The sequence below is a fragment of the Nicotiana attenuata genome, unplaced genomic scaffold (assembly GCF_001879085.1).
Source record: "Nicotiana attenuata strain UT unplaced genomic scaffold, NIATTr2, whole genome shotgun sequence".
NCBI lineage: Eukaryota > Viridiplantae > Streptophyta > Magnoliopsida > Solanales > Solanaceae > Nicotiana > Nicotiana attenuata.
Window position 1 is genome coordinate 291773 of NW_017670955.1, and position 17988 is coordinate 309760.

Sequence of the window (17988 nt, forward strand, 5' to 3'; positions counted from 1 at the left end):
CCAACCCTCAAATCACATCAAACAACACTAAAACCACGAATCAACCTCTAATCCAAGCCTAATGAACTTGAAATCTCAAGAATCCTACAACCGATGCCGAAACCAACCAAACCATGTCCGATTGACCCCAAATTTTGCACACAAGTCACATTCAACACTACTGAACTATTCCAACTTTCGGAATTGGATTACGATCCCGATATCAAAATTTCACCATCGATCCGGAAACTTTAAAAATTCAACTTTCGGCATTTCAAGCCTAAATAAGCTACGGACCTCCAAAACACATTCCGAACACGCTCCTAAGCCCGAAATCACCCAACGGAGCTAACGGAATCGACGGAATTCCATTCCGAGTCCGTCTTCATACTGTTCCGACTACGGTACAAATTCTATAACTAAGCTCTCATTTAGGGACTAAGTGTCCCAAAACACTAAGAAACTCAAAACGAATCTTCCCGGCAAATCACTTAGCAGAAATAAACACGGGGAAAGCAGTTAATAGGGGATCGGGGCATTAATTCTCAAAACGACCGACCGGGTCGTTACATCCTCCCCCTCTTAAAATATTCGTTCGTCCTCGAACGAGCATAGAGACATATTTGAAGTGGTGAAAAGATGAGGTTAACAGCTGCGCATATCCTACTCGGTCTCCTAAGTCGCCTGCTCGACCGGCTGACCCCGCCACTGAACCATTACTGATGCAATACTCTTTGACCTCGGCTTTCGAAACTGCCTGTCCATATAGCCACTGGCTCCTCAACGTAAGATAGATTCTTGTCCAGCTGGACTAAACTGAAATCCAATACGTGCGATGGATCACCGTGATACCTCCGGAGCATCGAAACATGAAATACCGGATGAACTCCTGTCAAGCTGGGAGGTAAGGCAAGCTCATAAGCAACCTCCCCAACACGTCGCAATACCTCAAAGGGACCAATAAACCTCGAACTCAATTTCCCCTTCTTCCCAAATCTCATAACGCCCTTCATAGGCGAAACTCAAAGCAAGACCCGTTCTCCAACCATGAGTGAAACATCGCGAACCATCCGGTCTGCATAACTCTTCTGTCTGGACTGGGCTGTGCGAAGTCTATCCTGAATCACCTTAACCCTCTCCAAAGCGTCCTGAACCAAGTCTGGGCCCAATAATCTAGCCTCGCCCGGCTCTAACCAACCCACCGGGGATCTATACCATCTACCATACAGAGCCTCATATGGTGCCATCTGGATGCTGGACTGATAGTTGTTGTTGTAGGCAAACTCCGCCCGTGGCAAGAACTGATCCCAAGAACCTCCAAACTCCATCACACACGCACGAAGCATATCCTCAAGAATCTGAATAGCGTGCTCGGACTGTCCGTCCGACTGGGGTGAAATGATGTGCTCAACTCCACCCGAGTACCCAACTCATGCTGTACAGCCATCCAGAACCGTGATGTGAACTAAGTACCTCTATCTAAAATGATAGAAACTGGAATGCCATTCAGACGAACAATCTCCCGGATATAAATCTCAGCCAACCGCTCTGAAGAATAAGTAGAACACATAGAGATGAAGTGTGCTGACTTGGTGAGTCGATCCACAATCATCCATATGGCATCGAATTTCTTCAAGGTCCGTGGGAGTCCAAATACGAAGTCCACGGTGATCCGCTCCCACTTCCACTCCGGAATCTCTATCTACTGAAGCAAGCCACCCGGTCTCTGGTGCTCATACTTTACCTGCTGACAATTGAGGCACCGAGCTACAAACCCAACTATATCATTCTTCATCTTCCTCCACCAATAGTGTTGCCTCAAATCCTGGTACATCTTCGCGGCACCTGGATGGATGGAATACCGCGAACTGTGGGCCTCCTCTAGAATTAACTCCCGAAGCCCATCAACATTGGGCACACATATCCAACCCTGCATCCTCAATACCCTTTCATCACCAATGGTCACATCTCTGGCGTCCCGACAAGCAAATGAGGGTCATCATACTGATGCTCCCAAATACGATCAAACAAGGCAGACCGAGAAACCACACAAGCAAGGACTCGATTGGGCTCCGAAAGATCCAATCTCACAAACTGGCTGGCTAAGGCCTGAACATCCATCGCCATGGCCCTCTCTGCTGCTGGTAGATAGACAAACTTCCCAAACTCTCCGCCCGGCGACTCAAAGCATCGGCCACCACATTGGCCTTGCCCGGGTGATACAAGATAGTGATATCATAGTCCTTCAGCAGCTCTAACCACCTCATCTGGCGCAAATTAAGGTCCTTCTACTTGAACAGATGCTACAAACTCCGGTGATCAGTGTAGATCTCACAAGGAACACCTTCAGCTGCTAGACACGTATGCAATCACCCTACGGTCCTGCATCAATACCGCTCCAAGGCCAATCCTCGAGGCATCACAATAGACAGTATAAGACCTCGAACCTATAGGCAATATCAATACTGGAGCGGTAGTCAAAGCTGTCTTGAGCTTCTGAAAGCTCTCCTCACACTCCTCCGTCCACCTAAACATTGCACCCTTCTGGGTCAGCCTGGTCGTAGGAGCTGCAATAGACGAAATCCCTCAACAAACCAACGGTAATAACCCGCCAAGCCAAGAAAACTACGGATCTCTGTAGCTGAGGATGGTCTGGGCCAACTCTGCACTACTTCCACTTTCTTTGGATCCACCTAGATCCTCTCACTCGATACTACGTGACCCAAGAACTACACGGAATCCAACCAGAACTCACTTTTCGAGAACTTTGCATATAATTTCTTTTCTCTCAAGGTCTGAAGCACTGTCCTCAGGTGCTGCTCATGATCTTCCCGACTTCGGGAGTATACCAAAATGTCATCAATAAAGACAATGGCGAACGAGTCAAGATATGGCCGGAATACACTGTGCATCAAATGCATAAATGCCGCTGGGGCATTAGTCAGCCCAAATGACATAACAAGGAACTCGTAATGACCATACCGAGTCCTGAAGGCAGTCTTCAGGATATCTGGCTCCCGAATCTTCAACTGATGATAACCTGAACGCAAGTCAATCTTAGAAAACACACGAGCACCCTGTAACTGATTAAACAGGTCATCATTACGAGGTAAAGGATACCGGTTCTTCACTGTAAATTTGTTCAACTGGCGGTAATCAATGAACATATGCAGAGAACCAATCTTCTTCTTCACAAACAAGATAGGATCACCCCACGGTGACACACTGGGCCGAATAAAACCCTTATCAAGCAATTCCTACGGTAAGGAGGAATTGCTTAATCAATGAACATATGCATAGAAATGGGCTGAGTGTTCGGCAACAGTTCAATGCCAAAATCAATATCTCTGTCGGTGGGCATGCCCGGAAGATCGGCTGGAAACACATCAGAGAAATCCCGTACTACTGGGACTGAATCAATTGTAGGGGAATCAATATTGACATCTCTCACATAGGCTAGATACGCGTCACACCCCTTCTCAACCATTCGCTGATCTTTAAGTAATGAAATAACTCTACTGGAAGTGTGATCTAAGGTACCCCTTTTGATATAGCTGATACACTTTCTCTTGACGTTGTCAATTCAGGCGAACCAATTGGGGTGTTCGAACTGGACAAGGATTTGATTATTTCAAAAACTAATCAAAGAGAGGTTATGGCTGGACAAGTATATAAGGATAAGGCTACATTGAAAGAGGTGATGGAGCACTATGCAATATCTGAAAGGTTTCAATTCCGAGTTGATAGGTCTAATGCTATCATGTTTGAGTGTTCTTAATTATAATTTGTTGAACATCATGTTATGTATTTATAATTTTTTGTATAGTGTATTCATGGTAGAAATTTTAAATTGTATTAAGATGTATTTAGATATATTGGATATTTTTATATGACTTTCGCTGTTGTACTTATGAATGTGTTATGTATTTCAAATACATGTATTCATATGTATTTTACTAATAAATATTTATTACAGTGACTTTCACTATTTGTTTTTAGATGTATTAGACGTATATATATATATACATATATATAGATAGTCATATTCAAATGTATATGTGTGTATTTTATAATAATGTGTATATATATGTAACAATATATTCAATTGCATATGAGTGTATTTTTATATGCATTTATACTGATCATATATATAATGATAAATTATTTGTAGCTATACATTATTATGTATGTCAGAGGATTGTGAATGGAGATTTAAGGCTTCTAGCATTAACAAATCACAAATGTTCAAAGTGAGAGAGTTCAATGATAAGCATACATGTCCGTTGAACGATAAGGTGTATGAGCAACGTCAAACAAGTAGTAGTCTTATCGGTGGTATGATTAGGTCCAAGCTTACTAATCATAAGAGGAAATACACCCCAAAGGATATAATTGATGATGTAAAATCAGATTTTGGTGTTGATGTTAGTTACATGTTGGCGTGGCGGGCTAAAGAAAAGGCGATGAATTTCTTGAGAGGTGAACCGATTGATTCATACAATAAATTACCAGGTTACCTATACACAATGGATATGACATATCCTGATTCGCACATTAGAATGGTAAAATCGCCAAAAAATGAGTTCATGTATGTGTATATATCTTTGCATGCCTTTATAAAAGGGTTCGATCATTGTAGACCCATTGTGGTTGTGGATGGCAACCACCTAAAATCGACATACACCGGGACATTCGTCTCGGCCGGCACGTTGGATGGTGCAGATGATTGTGAGGATTATAATAAACTTTGTTAATTCTACTGCCTATTCAATTTTGAAATACATATTTTTAATATGTATGCAATTGTATTTTCTGGTCATATACTGTCACTAGCATATGATGTTATTGATTCAGAGAATGATGCTGCTTGGTCGTGGTTCTTTGAGCAATTTAAGGAAGCATATGGTGAGAGGGAAAACATGTGTATAGTTTCAGATAGGAATGAGAGCATCATCAAATCTGTATCGAGAGTGTATCCAACGGTACCACATTTCCTTGTATATGGCATCTATGGAACAACGTATATAAGAAATTCAAACAGAGTCATTCAAAGTTGAGCAAGATATACTTCTCGATGGCAAAAACATACACACAGGCTGAATTTGATAGTCTAATGGATAAGGTGGAGAAGGTAGATATTAGGGTGAAAGAATACTTGGAATTAGATGGATACGAAAAGTGGGCTAGGTTGTATGCACTTGTTAACAGGGGATGGACCATGACGTCAAATATAGTTGAGTCAATTAATGCCGCACTTGTGTCAGCAAGAGAATTGCCAATATACGACTTCCTCAAAGAAGTTAGGAAGATGTTTGGACGTTGGAATTGCAGCAATCGGAAAGAAGCTTCACACACGTACACAAAGTTAGAGAAAAATACCAGGAAATGCTTTCTTTGAATGAGGCAATGTCTACACGTATGATTGTATATTTTATTTGTTTTTTTATTGTATATATCTATACTTTATTTAATACGTCTATTCTTTGAGACATATATGACTTTTTAAAAATGTTCAAAACTTATAGGTCTATGTTTAAATGTAGGTTGTACCATCGACTGAATACTTGCATACAGTGAACGATGAAGGAAGGCATTACATTGTTTGCCTCTTAGAGAGAAAGTGCAGTTGCGGGCGATTCCAAGTTGACGAATTACTATGCCTACACGTTTGGGCTGTCCTTTAGAGCAAGTTTCTAATGCCAAAAGATTATTGCTCGGACTATTACAAACCAAAGTCTGTTGTAATGACATACGAGATGCCCGTGCATCCGCTGCCTGATCGAAATGAATGGAATATACCAGCACATATATCAGAGGAAGCTGTCTTACCACCTAAATAGATAAGACCTCTTGGAAGGCTAAAGAAGAAACGCGATAAGTCGTTCATTGAATTGTTGCAGAAGAAAAATCAGCATTCGTGTAGCATATGTGGGCATGGAGGACATAATAAGCGTACTTGTAGAAATGCTCCACGTAGGACTTAGTTCATGTTCTGACTTGTAGTACTAAAATAACGATGTGTCATAGATTCCGGTGACATTTTGGAATAATACATATTGATTTGTTGGTGTATTTGATTATTGCGTGATGATTTCTTTTTGAACAGCTACAAAAAATATAATTTAATAAACTGCTTAATACATATTGCATTTATATGTTGAATAAATATGTATACACACAGGTTTGGTTATACAATCTACTGAATACATGTGAATATAAAAATGCAATACACATGTAATACAATCTGAATACATTAGAATACTTATGAATACAAAATGGAGTATGCATACAATACAATCTCATGAATATATTAATCTACAAAATATATTTGAACACATGTGAATATAAAAGGCAGTACACATACAGTACAATCTCTTGAATTTATCTCAAAACATGATGAATATACAATCTGCTGAATAATCTGAATACATATATACATATGAATACAATCTGCTAAATTTATTTGAATACTGTATGTGTATACAAATGCAGATCAATCTCCTGAATATATTAATCTCCTGAATATATTTGAATACATGTGAATATAAAATACAATACACATACAGCACAATCTCTTAAATATATACCATTACATGATGAATATAAAACCTGCTACATATATCTATATACATATGAATACAATCTGCTAAAGGATTAATTTTAGAGTACTGATGAATGCATATTGTATATATGCATCTGCTGAATACATATGAATACAACCTGCTGAATAGTAACTGTTGCACGAAACATTGAAACAACATGAATATTTCAAATTATAAACTGCTGAATAAACACCGTGGATACATTACATAAAGTGAAAATATGAGTTTTTTCTTAACAGAACACCATCTTTACCAAAAAAAATTCAAAAACTGTGTTCACACAAAACTATCTTCCAATACTATATTCACCGAAAACTATTCTAAAACTATCTTCACGAAAACAATTCTAAAACTATCTTCACAGAAGTGTCCGAATCCGTGAATTGCCTAACAATCTTTGAGGGTGCTTCATTCTCTCTTATGGCATCAGAGTCTATCTTCCGTACAGCATAGTCCCAAATGAGGGCACAATATCTTTGACGGAGTAAATTGGCATCAAATGTTGTTTGTGGAACCAAACCAAAAGTGCTCAGATACTCTACGTCTACCGCGACATGCAACCTACAATCCCTGGAAATGTAGATTGACGCAATTAAAAATAATTCATATTATTAGTTATATAAATGATACAAGCAAGAGGATTGATTACATACATGCTCCCAGAATTTTGTTGAGGCAGATTCGAAATGAAAACAACATCAAAGGGATCAGTTTCTGCCTTGTCATTGTATGCTCAGTCATGAGACCAATCTATGTCTTGCTTTTCTCTGTAAAATCACTGATCGATAGATACAGAGGTACAAGCTTAGCAAGCTTATCTATCTTAGAACCCACATAGGCATCATGACTTGCTGATCTGTATGAGTCATATACTTTGATACATCTCTCCTTGAATGAGACAACTGCCAATAACCAATGAAGTTTGTCCTTCAAGCTGACTGGTATCAAGATATTGTCAACAGTATGTCATGGTACATTAGCTAGCAATCTGTAGCCCCTTATGTACTCACATACCACATCCTCTTCTTTGGCTACACTTGCATTACTATTTGTATCAGCATACATGTCGAAGATTTCAGCAATTCTTTTCTTGAATATACAATCAACAGTTGTATACTTGAAGGTGGTGGTTTGGTTGTACTTACACTTCTTTCTCATGTAGTCAAATATGACATCAATATGCTATATATAAAACTGAATACATAGCGTCAGTTTATTGAATGAAATCAATGAAAACAAACTTCATTGAAGAAACTTTATATATACAGGTATTGTATGTTGAAGAAAATGATTATAGAAGGCAGTACTGCCTGAAACCAATTGAATATAATGTATACAATTAGATACATACTGTTGAATATATTTGAGTATTTAATATTGCATACAGTTAAATACATACTAGTAACTATAAATCTGCTCTGTATCAGTCATTCATTAAAAAACTAATGAAGAATACATACAACTTTTAACAAATTTCAAGATAAAACAGTGAAACAAATAGAAATCTAAATACATTTAGATACATTGAATATAGAGAACTCATTCAACAAAAACAACAACAGCAAATAATACTGCCCCAGGAACAGTGAATACAGTATTTAACTATATTTATGTTAATATAGAATACATCTCTCTACATCCCAGGAACAGTGAATACAATATTTAACTGTATTTCCGTTAATATAGAATACATCTTTCTACATACCAGATGTACAATATAAATACGATGAATTCATGATTTGCATGTCACTAACAAAATTGTGAAATATACAATTAGACAAACCAAACAGAGAAATATGAATTAAACTGAATTTAGAAGGGTTATATCTTACATTGTCATTCCATAGTTTACCGTCAAATAAGAGAAGTTAAAACCAATTTTTTTAAGTGGCTTGATCAACTTCAAAATCCAACGGTATATGCAGTGTTGACTTGTTTTATTTGTAATGCTCTTCCATATCATTTCTACAAGGAATTGAAAAAAATATTATATCCACTTTCTAATTGATAAAACCATATTATACATATCGGAAAAAAAGAAATTACTTTTTATCATGTTTAGCAAGAAGACCATCACGAACCCATTTCTCGTATTCTTGAATGACTAGTGTAGGATGTGACCCCGATATGAAATCATCTTCAAAGGGGTGTTTTTTGTCAAATGTGTGTATCAACTTTACTGAGGTGCCTATAGTTCGTTAAAATCATTAATATAGACATTTAATTATGGATATCATGGGGAAATAGATCATAACTATATAATATATATTTTTTTATATAATAATTTACTAACTGGCGGAGCCGAAGTTTGTGTCGTAAGGCGAAGCATACCATCGACTTGGACACCGATTTCTATGAGAGGTTAAAGGAGTTGAATCAACATTTTTTGGTGCATGATGTATCACAATTCTAGTTTCTGGAATTTGACTTGGAAGAAACTCATCCGCCAACTCAAATTATGATACATGTACTTATCTGGATACACCCTCATCAGATATAGGTAGTATGATACACGGCACCTCAGATGTAGTATTCCCCTCCATTGTTACTTCACCATAAACAGGATAAACCTTTGTAGATGCATTTAACGTGTCTCCGATTGAAATAGCATGTGGGTGTTGATCGGCATGAATGCCGATGTTCATCTTTCTTTGCATGGTCTAATAACATAACCAATAGAATATATTAATATAACATATTTTTTTCCAGGCGTGTATACTGTTAATGTATGCATATGTATATGAGTGTACTATGAACCATGTATGTTAATGCATACACGGTTCAATTAAAGAATAGCGAAGGCTGTGATAGAAAATGTATTTAGAAAGCCTAAAATTATATGTAAAACTGAATTCACATGTATATAATTGTATTCTGTAATATGTATGCTACAGTATACATGAGTAAACCGAAGGATAATAAATGATGTTTTAAAATCTGTAGTTAGATAATCCTGAATACATACGTATAACTGAATTAACATGTATAGACTTGCATTCTGTATTATGTATGTTGTTGTATATATGATTAAACTGAATAATAGCAAAAACCAAATCACAATATATATTCTAAATATAGTTATATAAACATATACCAAAAAGGTTAAAAAATGTTAACTTCTGAATTCTCCTCAACGGCTATACCACTCTGTGTTTGGCATTTGGGATTATCTTGCAAGTTGGCATCAAATAACATTTCAATACCATCATCATGTCTTCCGGTATATTTCTTTCTCTAGTATATACCCTTTCTGAATTCTAATTGGCTTTAACCTGATCAGAAAGCTTTTTGAAATTTTTATTGATCAATGTTGGTAGAGAAGTGAACTCGTCCATCACCTAATCAATACCCAAATAATTAGAGAGGTGTTAGAAAACTATATGAAAGTTAATACATAAATGGTAAAGTTGAATATGTTTTACCAATACTCACATAATCCTTTATTGAATGCAGATCCTTCTTCAAAGAAGACAAATCATCTGCTTTCTCTTCTGCTGGCTTCTTAACATGCATTACAGTTTCTTTGATTTCAGATATGTCGACACGAGGAGTCTTGGATTGAGGTATTGCCGACACATGTGGAATTGGACTTTCTGCAATTGAGGGATCTATAAGCTGTTGTTTGCGCTTTTTGTGAGGCGGTGATGAAGATGAACCAACACTTGCATCATGTTTCTTCTTAAGTTGAAGAGGTGCTGTATGACTAAAGTCATCTGAGTCATCTTCATTGTTGTCTGAATGAATAGGACTGTTCATTACATCAACGCTTTCTCGAGGAATCTGAATAACAGCAAGCGATATATCGCTTGGTTGAATGTCACTGTAAACAATTTGAAAATAGAAATGCCCTCAAAATGAACAACCTTTGCTGAATGATTACAAAGTTATGTTCGTCGAATTACATATGTATCTGTAAAACTGTTTTCTGTATTCTTATGTATTCCAGTTAATTTGGAAAATAGAGAAGTAAGCTGTATGTTGTATGCAACTGTATTTAATATTTAGTTCTAACACTATATTATGTAATTCTACAGTATGTGACCTAATTTTGAAACAGAGACATTGATGTATGATGCATTGAACTATATTTCAATGAAAATTTCAACAATGATTTCACTAACAGAAATATATTGTTAAAAAAAAATTCAGCCACTTAACGAATAGTAAATTACCATGTTTCCCTGGTCATTGAACATGCCGTTCATCAAATAAGCATAAGTTGGCTGGTTGACAGTGAATTTCCAAAAATTGAGTATTCTAGGTATCCGATTATCAACTTGCCGTGCAATTTTGGGGCCAACCTTTGAACAACACTCGTAAAACCATACTTGCATATCGAGAGGTATTCCAGCTATCCTATAGTACTTCTTTTGAGAATCCATCTTCTTGCTAATAGATTTAACAAGGTATTGCAATGCATCCTTATCCCATGGATAATCAGAATTTCTCCCACTCTCGACCAAGTCAAAATATTTTCTTGGGATGGTAAAAACGTTCTTCTCGGTGAAAAATATGAAAGTGTGTATGAAATACAACACAGCTATTTTGATGGCATCCCCATTGTTGTCGTGAACCCAATTCTTGTCATCAAAGCATTTCAACAAATCTTTCTTCTTGACATTCTTTACACTGCCAAAGTATGTATTAACAATCATGTTAGGCACCTTTGTGTTAAACTGAAAATCTTCAGGGTCACCAACACAATTGAGACCAGTGATAAGCGCAAACTCCCCGATTGAAAAGGATAATGTTGTACCATTGACGTATATTGAAAGTGAATCATCATGACTTCCTTCCAGCTGCAAAACCATGAAGCACCTGAACAATTGATGTTGGATCTCACAACGCTTCATATCAAGGAAACTTTCAAAACAAGTAGTACCAAATATTTTGTACTGTTCTGGAGTAGGTTTTTCTTTGAGATCGGATACTATGTCCGTGTTAGTGCAGGAATTGATATGCGGTGATAGGCGGGTGTTTCACAAATAATTTTATTTCCTGCATACAACAAAAATTACAAAAAAAATTCATAAATCTTTTGCAATACATAACTCATTTATGTTTTGAGTGAACTTTTGAATACATCAAAATACATCTAAATACAATATGCAAAAGGCACTGTAATAAGCATAAATCAGTGAATGAGCTTTTGAATACGTCTAAACACATCTAAATACAATATGCAAAAAACACTAGAATATTTACAAATCAGTTAAGGTACTTTTGAATACATATAAATACATACAATATGCAAAAGTCACTAAAAAGGTACAATTCAGTGAAGCCACTTTTGAATACTTATGAATACATCAACATACATGTATATCATATGAACATAAAAGAAGAGAAAGCAATGTATCCACTATTGCACACATATAAATACAATAACATACAATAAGAGAAACCCATTGGAGAAGGTAATTGTTGATGTATCCATATGTGTTTGAGTCCTCATACATTGAGTATTACCTTCTCCAATGTGTTTCTCTTATTATAGTTCCTGCATCGACCTCATTTCCCTTAACACCAGAAGCATTATCCATAGGTTTTCTTCTCTTTTCCGCACTGGGAAGTGTTGATTCTTTCGAAGAATTCTCAACTTGGACTTCTTTCGATGTGTCATTGCATATTTTAGTTCTCCTCTCTGTAACTGTATTTGCTGTTGAACTTGCAAATTTCAATTTCGCTTGAGTGATTTGCAAAGAGAAAGAGGGCCCATCGAAATTGAGTCCTTTGGTGGGTATACCTATAGTAACCCTCTTCTGGGATGTTGTATCAGCCATTGGAGAGGAACTTTAGCATAACAATTGTTATTATTTATTAAAAATTAGTAGAATAGAATAAACACAGTAAAAGCGAAAATCTAACAACTTAAATACTTACCACAACTATTTAGAGTAAAAAATATAGAAAATTGAGAGAGACAATGCAGATGAAGAAGTAAAGAATCGTGGTTTCTGAGAAAGGGGAAGAGAATGGCGATGAGAGTGAGAGAAATTGGAAGTGAAGAATCGTGGGTTCTGAGAATGTATTCGAGAATGGCGATGTGAGTGAGAGAAATTGGAGAGAGAAGTTTACATCAAATACGATAATTTTGTGAGAGAAAAATCTGAAAGAATTACAACAACAATAACAACATACCCAGTAATTATCCCACACCGTGGGGTTTAGGGAGGGTAGTGTGTACGTAGACCTTACCCCTACCTTGTGAGGATAGAGAGAGTGTTTCCAATAGACCCTCGGCTCAAGATAGTATAAGTACCACATTAATAAAATTATAGGCAAGAAGAGGCAATATAAAAAAGGCATATAAAAGCAAAATACACAACAAGACAATAAAGTGATCAACAATGAAAGAAAACAATAGTTAGTCATCAAAACCTACTACCAACAGAAAACAAGACTGCGTGCCAATACAAAACGTATTTTATGGCTTAAGGGTAGGAGGTGACCATAAATAGATATTTGGTTATAAAAATTAAAAGGTATCTATGAAATATAATATTAAAGGGTATTTGGGTATTTATTTAAAATTAAAAATTCCTTATTATTTCACTTTTAGGCCCACCCATTTGGTGGCCCAATTGCATCTGCAACTTCGCCAGAGTCGGTCATGAGAAGCATCCACACGAACGATTCGGTTAGTTTTTGACAAAAGCATCCACACGAGCAGGAACAGGGCATAGCTAGATTCCGAATTCTCGCTGAGCTCAAAAAGGAAAAGAGGAGGTTGATCGTGAAATCGGCAAAGAAAGATGCCGCCGAAGAAAATGGGAGTAAATAGTAAAGCCGAAGCGGCTAGGGCTCGAAAGGGCGCCGCCGAATCCGAACGCAAAGTCCGTGAAACTCGGGAAAAAGAAGAGCAGTATTGGCGCGAAGCCGAGGGAGCGAAGTCACGTGCCGCCAAAAAACGCGAAGAAGAAGCCGAGAAGCGAGCCGAGGCCGCAGCAAAGAAAGCGGAGGCGCGTAGACTTGCCGAGCTGGAGGAAAAAGAGCTCGAGAAGTCGATGAAGAAGCCGGATAAGAAAGCCAATCGCGTCTCGATTCCAGTACCCAAGGTGACCGAGGCGGAGCTTCGGCGGAGAAAGGAGGAGGAGCAAGTGGCGTTAGCGAAGAAGGCGGAGGAGGAGAAGCGGAGGCAGAGCCGTATGGCGGCGGAGGAGGAGTATGAAAAAATGGTTCTTGTAACTAATAGGAATCGTGATGATTCAATTATTGAGGCTAGTACTGTGGATGATGCCATTGCTTCATTGGCTATTTCAGATAGTTTGCCACCTGATAGACATCCTGAGAAGAGACTCAGAGCTGCCTTTAAGGTATTTCTCAGTAGCTTTTTGCTTGCGGTTTTATTTATAATTTTAATGATAAAGAGTCTCCGCGTAATGCTGAATGCTGATTGCTGATTGCTGATTGCATTTCATAATGATATAGAGGATATATATACCGAATATCAGCTAATTTTTATGCTTACCCACCCGGTGTTTGTCACTTGCTTTGGGCGGACTAATCCAGAATAGTCCCACTTTGGGGGTGAAGCTCCCTGCCTTTCTATTCCGAGGGTTCGAACTGGAGACCTTTGCTTAAGGTTATAAGAATACTTATCGCCCACACAACTTTGTTCGTAATATCAAGTTATCAACTAGTTTGGTATTGCGGGTAGTTGATTGATTATGGATTTATGTTATAGTAATTTTGTAAGAATAGAAGTTGATCCCTCTTACTTGGAAGTTTTCTTTAGCATGTACAACTTAATCTTATGCTGGATTTTCTTGGCAATAGACAATTATTTTATTTATATGTATAATTGTATAAAATGTTCTCAGCATGTTACTTTCTGATTTTGCACTAGCATAATTAAGGTTATGCTGCGCATTTTTATTTCTGCTGTTAATTCTGGTACTTTTAGGCTTTTGAGGAGGCTGAGCTTCGTGTTCTAAAGGAGGAAAAACCAGGTTTGACACACACTCAGTATAAAGACTTGATTTGGAAGCTATGGAAGAAGTCTCCGGATAATCCTCTTAACCAGGTACTTTAGCTTCATGAAGTTTGGATTAAATTGATAATAGAGGGGTCATAATTTTGGACTGTTTTCTCAAATAGTCTTTATGTTTGTTTTCATTTTCTAAATGGTTTTTATGCATAGTTCCCTGGTATTTGTCTACAGTACATGAGTAGTGTAGGTCAGAATTGAATAATCCTTGATGAATCGTTGGATGATTACCATACCAAGGTTAGCGTATTTAATGAAATCTTCTCTATAAATTCTGTGACATTGGCCAATTTTGAATTTCCCAACACATTCCAGGAGCTTGTGAAGGTTGACACTGGATTTGATTGCTGAAAGTAGGAATAGCCAAAGCTAAATGTTTCGAACTGAGTTTTTTAGATGGAAATAATGTTCACCACCTTCTCAATTAATAATTTCAGGCTCATGCAACTGATTATTCAAATTGATCCAAGTTCATTTCCAAATTGTATGCCGGTGTTTTATCAATTTTATTTGGTTTATGTGGTGGTTGGATCTGTTATTCCAGCTTCTGGATGTTCTCACTCTATCACTAGCTTCAAGGCTACTTTAAAGTTTAATTGCTTTTCCGTTTGGATGCGCGGAGTTCATTTCTAGTGAAACAATCACACTTGCGGAAACATGAATACATTGGACAATATTGCTGGATCTTCGAGATAATTTTTTTTATTTTGCTGGGCATCTGGCTGCATGTGTACTTTACATATCGGCGGTATGATATGTAGGTTTAATTAAACGTGACTGAAGTTTCATTTAATAGATTAACTGAAATATGAATAATGTAAGACACTAAGAATACGAAAATGATTGATGAACAAATCAAATGCATAAAAAAAACCAAATAGGCTGAGGTATAAACAAACGTTTTTTATGCTTATAGATGTTATTTATGTGATGTAGCATACATATATTGGAACATCTTTGTAATAGATATCTCATTTATTTATCAACTTTTTATTCATTTTTATTGTATTTTTTATTTTATTTTATTGCATGAGTGCATTTTCTACTTTTAGGTGTAGTTTAAGGTAAAAATTAACCCGCACCCAGTGTTTACACTAAAATATACTCCCTCCGTTTCAATTTATGAGAGCCTATTTGACTGGGCACGGATTTAAAGAAAAAAGAAGACATTCGAACTTGTGGTGTAAAATGAGGCACATATATTTTGTGTGGCTATAAATTATTGCATAAAGGTAAATTATTTTCAAATAAGGAAAGGGGTCATTCATTTTAACACGAACTAAAAATGAAATAGATTCACATAAATTTAAACGGAGAGAGTGCTAATATAGCATGGTTCAGTCATAAATTAAGGTGAGATTTGGTTTAGTGATAAGAGTTTGTTTGGGGGTGTCTCATGTTTATGGTAAATTAGTACATGGTTAAGTCATAACTTATTGTGAGATATGGTTTAGTGGTAAGAGTTTGTGTGAAGACATGTCATGTTTTCCTTGGATTGGTGTAGACACCATGCGCGGGTAAGTTTTACCATAGTTTAAGTAAGCTAAGACCATCTCCGACAAAGAACTCGGAGCCTAAAGAGAAGAGAGTTCAATCTACAAGAAGCTGGCTTGAGGAGAATAACTAATTTCTTTCGGCTAATGGACATACTGCTCCAGTTTTTCCGGTGGATCCATCCTATCTCTAAGAATGGAATGAATGAAGTTAACCTATATGAGACTAGGGAATAAAGACCAAAAATCAACTTACCACTTCTGATGTCTCACGATTCTGCCAGTTTAGAAGCTAATGAGGACCGGGCCGCTAATTCAGAGAAGTGACAACTAAAAAATGTTCACATGAGAATTGGCTGTAAAACTAATAGGTACATAGTATTGCTCAGACTTCATATTTTTCTTATGACTTGATTACTTGTCGCTTTCTTTTGTATTTAAATTCTAAAGTAAAAGAAGTTGAAGTAGAAAATCATTGTTTTGGCTCTCTGGTTTATTTAACTTTTTCTTAAATCAGTAAAGGGGTACTTTTATTAGTTAGCAGCATTAACTGTATGCTGGGCAGCATGTATAGTAAGCTACATTACTTGTTATGCGTTGTGCTAAAAAAATCAACCATTGCTTCTACATCATTAATTGAACGATATACATCTATATTTTACTATAATGCAGATTCATTTCTGATCTCGAAAAGCCTTGCATTTCTTTCTGTGGTCTATTTTTACCCTCTCGACAACAATTTTAGTGATATTAAGGAGTCTATAAATAGTTTTGGGCAAAGCTAAACCCCTCGATTATGTTTCCCTCAGCATTGATTATTAAATAAGATGTAGATTGGTATATAATAAATTGACTTCTCAAAGCTTTAATTCTACCGGAAACAGCCTCTCTACCTTCACAAGGTAGGAATAAGGTCTGCATACATACTATCCTCTTGTGGGAGTACACTGAGTATGTTGTTGTTGTTGTTGTTGTTAAACCTTTAATTTCCATGTAAGAGGCATTTGAAGAGCTTTGCTGAATGATCAGGTGTCAATGGTCACAGTTTTGATTTGCATAGATGCTGGATAATTCACGTAGTTGGGGTTCTTAAGTTTCTCCTAATATATTGTCATGTTTAATTGTTTGCAGTCCTTATAACAGAGTATTGCTTGATCTTTTGATCTTAAATTTGTGCAGATTGCAGATAAATCTTAGGTGCACTTTGTGCTGATGTGGTGGCAATAGGTCCTATGGACTGAGAAAGGTGCTGCAGCTGTGGGGATATGTTGATGGTATATAGTGTGACCTGATTGGTGTTGAAAGTCTTCTGCCACAGATGTTTGGGTGTGCTTATAGTATGTTGCTTCTGGTTGCAAGTGTAACGCTTCCTAATTAGATACTAACTCCTGTGTATTATTACAAAATTAATGTCTGCTCCACAGTACTCGTGATGTTTTTCTGTCATTTAACTGTAAATAATGTACTAGTATTAAATAAGTCCTCGGTTTTTGACAGTGCATAATACACTCAATAATAAGTTTTTGACCCTTTTAAGAAGCAAAGGGTAAAAGAAGGGAATGTAATCGGATGTATGAAGGGAAAATGTGCGAAGGCATTAGATAATTTCCTGTTTAGTAGCCGGAGTGGCTCAACTCTATGATTATAATTCCAATATCTTTTATCTCTCCATTTCGAATAGACGTTACTCTGGTCAATTGACTTCTATTCAATTGGTTGATGGTGGACACTTGAGGAAAGTTGTGAAATGCCTATTTCCCCTTGATTTTGTTTTGGGGAGTCAAAAAAGTCAGAAAACGGAGTTATGAGAGGAGTACGGATCATTGTGTTTTTACTGTTAGGCTAGGTTGGATTAGAGGTTAAGGTATCTATACTTGATACTACTCTTTTGGTGTAAAGTACTTTGTGGAGTTGATGCTTGAGA

General features: G+C 36.9%; 2 protein-coding genes across 2 annotated transcripts; both read left to right on the forward strand.

Annotated features, from left to right (window-relative positions):
• Positions 1 to 4166: 4166 nt before the first annotated feature.
• LOC109244772 lies at positions 4167 to 5377 on the forward strand. Its single transcript, XM_019411910.1, has 3 exons — positions 4167 to 4707; positions 4813 to 4961; positions 5075 to 5377. Exons 1-3 carry the CDS (start codon positions 4167 to 4169, stop codon positions 5375 to 5377), a joined length of 993 nt encoding a protein of 330 aa, XP_019267455.1.
• Positions 5378 to 13159: 7782 nt separating this feature from the next.
• LOC109244784 (coiled-coil domain-containing protein 124-like) lies at positions 13160 to 17600 on the forward strand. The gene is made up of 3 exons (XM_019411928.1): positions 13160 to 13897; positions 14488 to 14607; positions 17244 to 17600. The coding sequence occupies exons 1-3, from the start codon at positions 13337 to 13339 to the stop codon at positions 17259 to 17261; spliced, it is 699 nt and encodes a 232-aa protein (XP_019267473.1). The 5' UTR covers positions 13160 to 13336; the 3' UTR covers positions 17262 to 17600.
• The last annotated feature ends 388 nt before the right edge of the window (positions 17601 to 17988 follow it).